The 7,082-nt window shown below is 43.0% G+C and overlaps 1 protein-coding gene across 1 annotated transcript in view; it reads right to left on the reverse strand.

The window, feature by feature from the left end:
• The window catches only part of RYR2 (ryanodine receptor 2), a gene marked incomplete at its 5' end in the record, with an annotated part of 392,755 nt that extends 386,586 nt beyond the window's left edge, over window positions 1-6,169 (reverse strand). Inside the window, one exon of the mRNA XM_082048672.1 lies at window positions 6,122-6,169. Within this exon, the coding sequence (XP_081904798.1) occupies window positions 6,122-6,169 (48 nt within the window). The remainder of the gene's footprint in view (window positions 1-6,121) is intronic.
• Window positions 6,170-7,082: the final 913 nt, after the last annotated feature.

Below are 7,082 nucleotides of genomic sequence, written 5' to 3' on the forward strand. Positions count from 1 at the left end.
TTTCACTCTTGAGACCTGAAACAGCACCTCACAGCCCTGATCATGAGAGCCTTTAAAACTGACATTTGCCCCCCACAAAAAATGTAAGAAGTGCTGCTAAAAAAATTTTGTCGATTTCATTAAAGTATTCACTTTAGCTAATCTTATCAACACTTCATATATAGCAGTAAATGTGTGGTGCATATTTATGACAATTAAACAGAGCTCCATTCTATGACAGCTATTCTATGCATAGCATTTGCAAGTAAGTATTTTCTAATGAGTAAAGAGTTATTACTCCTTTTGTGCACAAATTAAGGAAAAAAGATTAATAGCCACAAAATAGAAAACACATTGATAACATATTCCATTCAATCACTACTAAAAATCACAACAATCTCAGTAACTTAAAATTCTTTGATTTGCCCTGATAAAATGTGGTTCAAAGTTCAAAGGTTATTTATGTACTAGTACGATGACACCAAATGAAACAAATTTATGTCACTTAAGTTTTATTAGGAAGCATAGGAATACAAATGCAGTTTCTGACTTTTCTTTTGTCATTCACACAAAGCCAAGCCTACTTCTTCAGTTAATTGAGGAAATTCAAGCAAAGGCCTAAGTGTAGTTCAGAAAACAGAATCAAAACTAACTCAGAGTTTTAACATGAAGCAGTCAGTATAAAAATTGGGAAAAATCTCTGTATTTTCAGTTTAATTCATGTACTTCGTGGATACAGCCCACTGTCAGCATTTCCCCACACAGTCAGTTTCCAATCTTTTACCTGGATTCAGGAAAATACTTCAACACATGCTTATCCCTGTGCAAGAAAAATCGATGCACTTTCCACACAGCTATACAAGAGGAAAACCGCCTTCACAATATGCCTGTAATAATACAGCCTTCAAATAGAGGAAGCAAAGGCAGACATAGCTCTTGAGACCATACTAAATCTTGGGTTCGAATTAACTGGAATTCTCTCCTTACAGTCTGTCCACAGCTTCAGTTCCTGCAGTACATTTTCCTCAGGCCTTCAAAACACTGAAGAGCACCAAAACATCTTCAGACACTGAAAGGAAAAGCAGCTCTGTGTCTCTCAGAACATTAGTCAACCAACTCACAGGGACAGCAAGAAACTGCCCTGGTGAACCAACTATTTGCTGCAGAGCTTCCTCAGCCTCTTTCTCACACACCCAATAAACACAACTTCCAGATTCAGGACACCAGACAAGATAGTACAGAGATGAGACAAATTATTTTATCTAGAAATATAATTTTAATGGTGACATAAAACGTTTGTCAAACAATCTCAGAATAAAAAAAAAAAAAATACATATAAAATGTTCACACATAATTCCCAAATAAGAAACGGACTATGTGTCCTAACTAAAACCTGCTCACTGCAAACAGCCTGTCCAGCTCAATTCCAAAATAGAATTTGAGATCATATTCAGTATCTGTACTGCAGTGCAGTGCCTTAGAGAGGAAGGTACAAATGCTGCAATCTCAGCCACGCCATCCCTCACTCGAGCTGTTAAACTGTAGTCTCTTGTGCCAGTCTCTGGTGAATCTTCAGAAGTCACATACTGACAGGTACAAGAAATACTTTTTAAAATAAACAAAGGCTAGTCAAAGTGTCTTTCAGTGTTCTTTCCTTCTAAAATCTCCTCGAATATCCAGGATTGCTTTTGAGCATTTTTTTCAGTGCATTCTGGCAGCCGTGTTTGTATGTTTGATGATTGCAGCTAACAGAATCTAACATATTTTAAAGCTCAGAATGAAAAGTATCGAGGGATTTAAAAACAAACAAACAAAAAATATTCTATTCTATTTTGCTGAGAGATTCACATAACAATTCTTATGTTTAGTTACTTATTTTACAATAATCTTCAGATCTTGTTTTTCCATGTTCCTTTTGTGTCCTCCAATTCCACAGAATCTTCATTCAGGATGGTATCTAGGCATATGATTTTTAGTGAGATTTAAAGTGGCATTCATTGTTTAAATGTTGTCATAATGAGGGACAGCTGGAACAGAAGTGACTCTGGAATCACAGAATTCCTGTCCTTGAAATGTGACCACATTACATTCTTCATTTCAGAATGGAGAAAAATTCTCTGCCATAAACTCCATTTTTTAAAATTATCTGAAGCATTAAATCCTAATGCTGAGTGAATAAAGTCTTTTGCATGTCAAACATGAACCCTAAATAATGTTTAAACTTCATTTTAAAGTACTTTTCCAGTGTTGGAAAGTACCATTACAATTTTCGCTGACAGTCACACTTGGAAAAATTAAGTTCATGGAGAAAATAAGGCAGCACAAAATATGTTCACACAAGCAAAAGATCCTATTTCACCACAAGTTTCTAATTATACAAATGAAAAAAAAAAAAAAAAAGCAAACATTAGAAGAGAGCAAACAGTGGAACATCGGCATTCCAATCTTAAAAAAAAAAAAAAAAAAAAAAAACAAACTAAAAGGAAGAAACAAAAAGGTGTCAACTACTCCAATGAACCTGTGCTGCTCACGCTGTATGCTTCTGATTTCTGACAGGCATGGAAGTCTTCACTGTCTCACAGGACAGGGAAAACGACTGTGACCCTGTCGGCCTTACTTAGTGTGTCCTGGTGGTGTCCCCTACCATAAACATCTGAAAGAAGACCTGCCTTTAATTGAAGAGACTCCGCAACTCCAGAAAACCATATGTATTGGCATCAGGAACATCCCAAGATCAAATAGCTAAATTACACATTTCGCATCACTCTTAGGAACATATTGCTCCCAAAATTCAGGACACCTTTAACCAATACAAGGGATACTCACAGGCAGTATTTTGTTGAAATACTGCAATTGTTTTAATCCCATCATTAGTTTACCACCATACTCAACATGAAGGCTTTCCCTTATGGGGGTTCTGCACCACAAAAAAACAGTCCTTGAATGTGTGCATTATGGAAAAAGCCTATGCATTTAGGCATAAAAATTTTCTGTTCTCTCTTGGAACTCTGAATTATTTTCACTCTGGTCAAATTACACATTAAAAAAAAAAAAAAGATATTTCCGTGTTAACTATAAATGTTTTAGATTATTGAATGTAAAGACTAAACAATGCAAGCTTCTTTTGTACACATCTTTCTCCTTTCTAATATTATTTTAAAAAAACATGTATATATATGTCTACAGGGAAAAAAAGTCTTCCTCAGACACACAGCTAATAAAAGCAAGAGCAGGATAACTTGCTCCTCTTCACTCCTGAACAGCATGCATGCATGCATTCAGTGGGAAAAGCCAATAGAATGTATGTCCAAGCCTAAGAAAGGCTACACATAACACAAGGTCATCTCTACCTGCAGCATTCAGCAAAGTAATGAGGGAGACCCCAATCTGTGGAGAAGCATCTAATTCGCAGGACTATAGAAGATTTTCTTGAGGAGAACGGCACAGCACTAAGATTAATTCCAGTCTGTCCGAAGTTGTCATCTCAAACAACAAAAGGATTGATGCTTTCAGAAAGCCAGGGCATTAACAGGTTACACTCACTTCTTAGAAGTGAGATATCAAAATCAGATTGTTCCCAAAAGAAACAGAAATCCATCCTAGCAGGAAATTTGTAGGAGGAAATGCATGATGCCACCTTGTCAAAAAAAGAAGAATAAAATAAAAGCAGCAAATGAAGAAGATGAATCATAGGCAAATAAGAAAATGTGAAGAGGAAAGGAAAAATAAATTACCAATCAACATGTAAATGGCAAATAGTTTAGTAGCTTAGTGCAAATAAATGAATTTTTTAGAGAACAAAATCTCATATTTCTCTTTAAATATTAAAAAAAAAAAAAAAAGTATTTATATTCCAGGGTAAACTATAAAGATGCCACAGTAATTCTGAAATATCAGAAAGAGAACCCACAATTTTAGAAAGTTTATCAGGTCTTCTCAAAAGGAAATACAAAGAGCACTGTTCACATGTAGTAGGCCTACAGACATCATCATTAAGGTATTCAAAGGACAGAAAGCTTTTTCTCTCGCATAAGGTGTTCTTTGAAAAGTTCTATTTTATCTACCAAACCATTTACGAACCCGTCCATCCCTAATTACAGTTTTAAAAATAAACAACTAAAAGAGAAGCTGCAGCAATTCCCAGGTTATATCCAATAACCAGCACTTTCTGCCGATGCAATTCAGAAAGTCACACACATCTAATAGCTTTAGAGAATACTAATCCAAACTTTCTAAGAATAAATAGAAGGAAGACTACATCCAAAATATGTCTTAAAGCAACTGACTTTTCCAAGTAACGTTCATAATTTTGACAAAGTGGAAGAGGAGTAAAAATCATTACTTACATACAACTACAGATTAGAGATCAAAACTTCACATTCAAAGGGTATTTCTCAGGCTTTTTTAATTTCACTACACAAAAAGCCTCCCCTATGCCTCAGTTTACCATAGTCAAGGTCATTTTACAAGCAGTAAAACATTCTAAAAATTTCTAAGTATTATCTAAGCCTGGGTTTGCCAAATCTGTATTAAGCCTGATGCACATTATCAGGAGTGCTGTTTTACATAACGTGCTGCTGCTGTCAGGTGCTGTAGTTTAACATTACTGTATATGTGCAGAGCAGTATTAGCATGCCCACTGCTTCTCTTTCCTTATTAAGCATTCAGATAACAGCCCTTCCATGAGCTAAGCTTAACATTCAAACCTGCAGTATGACTGTCATTGCACAAGCTTTCCAAACATGTTTACCAACAAGAAGTAATAATAATAAAGCTCTCATAAGTTGAGATGACAAGTTGTCTTTCAAGAAAGTATTTTGCTGTTTAGTCTTTCCATGTTAGAAAACATTACAATAGAAGTCACATAACACTGAGAGGAAAAAAAGTTGATAATCTTCATGCCAGTGTTGCGTAACAGCTGTTATTCCCTGTAAAACCAGATTTTCTAAGAATTCTCAAACAAACAGAATAGAATAATAGCATATGTATCTATTATTTTATGGTTTCTGATTGAAATAAGCAGAAGATGACAGAGATCCAGGATTCATAGTGCTACAAACAGCATACGAATACGCTCCACATACATTATGTGGCTTGCTTTCCCCTTCTTTTCTAATCTATTTTTCTTACAAGACATTGATCCTGAACATTTTCTATATGAGACCATACTAAACAGAAATGAAGCGAAGCTCTACCCTACAGTCTCAGTGGCTTTAGCTCTACTTATTAAATGTCTCAGCAATTTTTCCTCAAACTGTGACAGTGTTTTGTGTACACTACCATTCAAATATGCCCATCTGCAAAACTTGCTCAGATTGTGCGTATAAACAGCACTTGGGAGATGGCCCAAAAGGTAAATAAAAGCATTGCTTGAAGAAAAATAATCCAGAGAAGCGCAAGACGCAGCAGTCCTGATGCATTCAGGAAACTGAAGGAAGAAATGCTCTAACGCCTTAACATGTTTTGGACTGAAGAAAACAGAAGTAAAGAAAGGATGCTCACACACGCACACAGAAAAAGACAAAACGTCTTAGTCTGTGCCCAGCGAGGAGAATGTCCGCAAGTTAGTGGGAACCTTGGTGGGGAGGGGGGTGGGGTGGGAGAGGTGATTTTTTTTCCGTTCTATTTTTGCAGAAGGAGTGTGATTGCAGCTCTCAAGCCGGGGAAGGCTGCTCGGTTAGTATCTGCAGTACGCGAGCACATCGGCGGGCGGGCAGCGCGGAACGGGGCTTGCGGGGAGCCGGCGGGAGCGCCCTCCGCCCGCTGCCCGCCCGGGGTCCCCACGCTTGCCCGGGCAGGCACCACCGCCTCTCCCCACCCCTCCCGCTCATCCCGGCATCACCAGCAGAGCGAGCGGCTGGTGATCGCCCCTCCGCCCGCGGACACCGAGGGCACACGCTGCGGGGTGGAGAGGAAAAGGGCTGGGGCTCCAGAGCCCCTGACAGGACTCCCCCGGGGCGGCGGGGCAGCGTGCACCTGCCTCCCGCTGCCCCCGCCCGGCAGGAGCCGCCCCCCCGCACACGGAGTGTCGGTGCCCCTCGCCCCACAGCTCTCCTCCGGGCAAGGTTCGGCCGTCGCCCCCCGCAGCCCTTCGCCCGCACAGCCCCGGCGCCCTGCCCCGGGAGGCAATCCCGGCGCTTACAGTTCGCAGGAACTGGATCTCGTCCTCGCCCTCGCCCCCCTCGGCCATGGCTGCCCCTCTCTCTTCTTCTCCCGGGCGCTGCTCCCGGTGCCCGGGCGGGCGGCGGCGGTCGCTCCCCTCGGGGAGGCGGCGGGAGCCTCACGGACGCGCTGCACCGGGCTGGGGCAAGGGCGAGGGCGGCGGAGCCGGCAGCCCCAGCCCGGCCCTCGCTGCGAGCGGGGTGCGGGTGCCCGTGCGCCTGCAGCAGGGTGACAGCTCTGCCCAGCCGCCGCGCTGCCAGTGCCGGCCACGGGGGAGTGGGATGCGATTAACCGGGGGAGGAGGGGGAGGCGGAGCTCCGCGGCCCCCCCACTGCTGCAGGTGATCCGCAGCCCGCTCCCTCCGCGCACCAAAGCCGCTGCCCAGCGCCCCTTACTGGTCGCTCCGCGGAGAGGCAGCTGACGGCGCCGCCTCGGGGGCCCCACTCGGGCGGCTGCTGCCCGACCCACCGGCCCGAGGCGGGGCGGCCATGTCACACCTGCGGGAGGTACCGGGGAGGCCGCGTCTGCCTGGGCAAGGCTGTCCCTCCGGAGTCAGGCGCCGTGTGCTGCACTGCGCCCTCCCTCGGGGCCGGGAGAATTTAAACGGCTTTGCGTGAGCACTTTGCCGGCTGACAGTGCTCTCGGGAGGTGGAAGGTATCACATGGTTTTACCGAGCGCTGGTCTGTAACCATCGTGCGAGTGAGCTTAGTCCAGGGTGAATGAAAGGCTTTAAAACCAAATTTACTTGAAGGACAGCTACCATGTGCTTACCATGGCGTAAAGCAGAGGGTTACCATGGAATAGCTCATCCTTCATGGGTGTTGGTGCTGGCTGTACCTGATGAAAGACACATTAGTTCTAGCGGTGAGGAAGCCAGGCCTCCAAATGAAGGAAATTTGGCGACCCAGAGGAGCTACAGGACTGCTGACAGCAACAGCAC

The sequence above is a fragment of the Streptopelia decaocto genome (assembly GCF_964273445.1).
Source record: "Streptopelia decaocto genome assembly, chromosome: 3".
NCBI lineage: Eukaryota > Metazoa > Chordata > Aves > Columbiformes > Columbidae > Streptopelia > Streptopelia decaocto.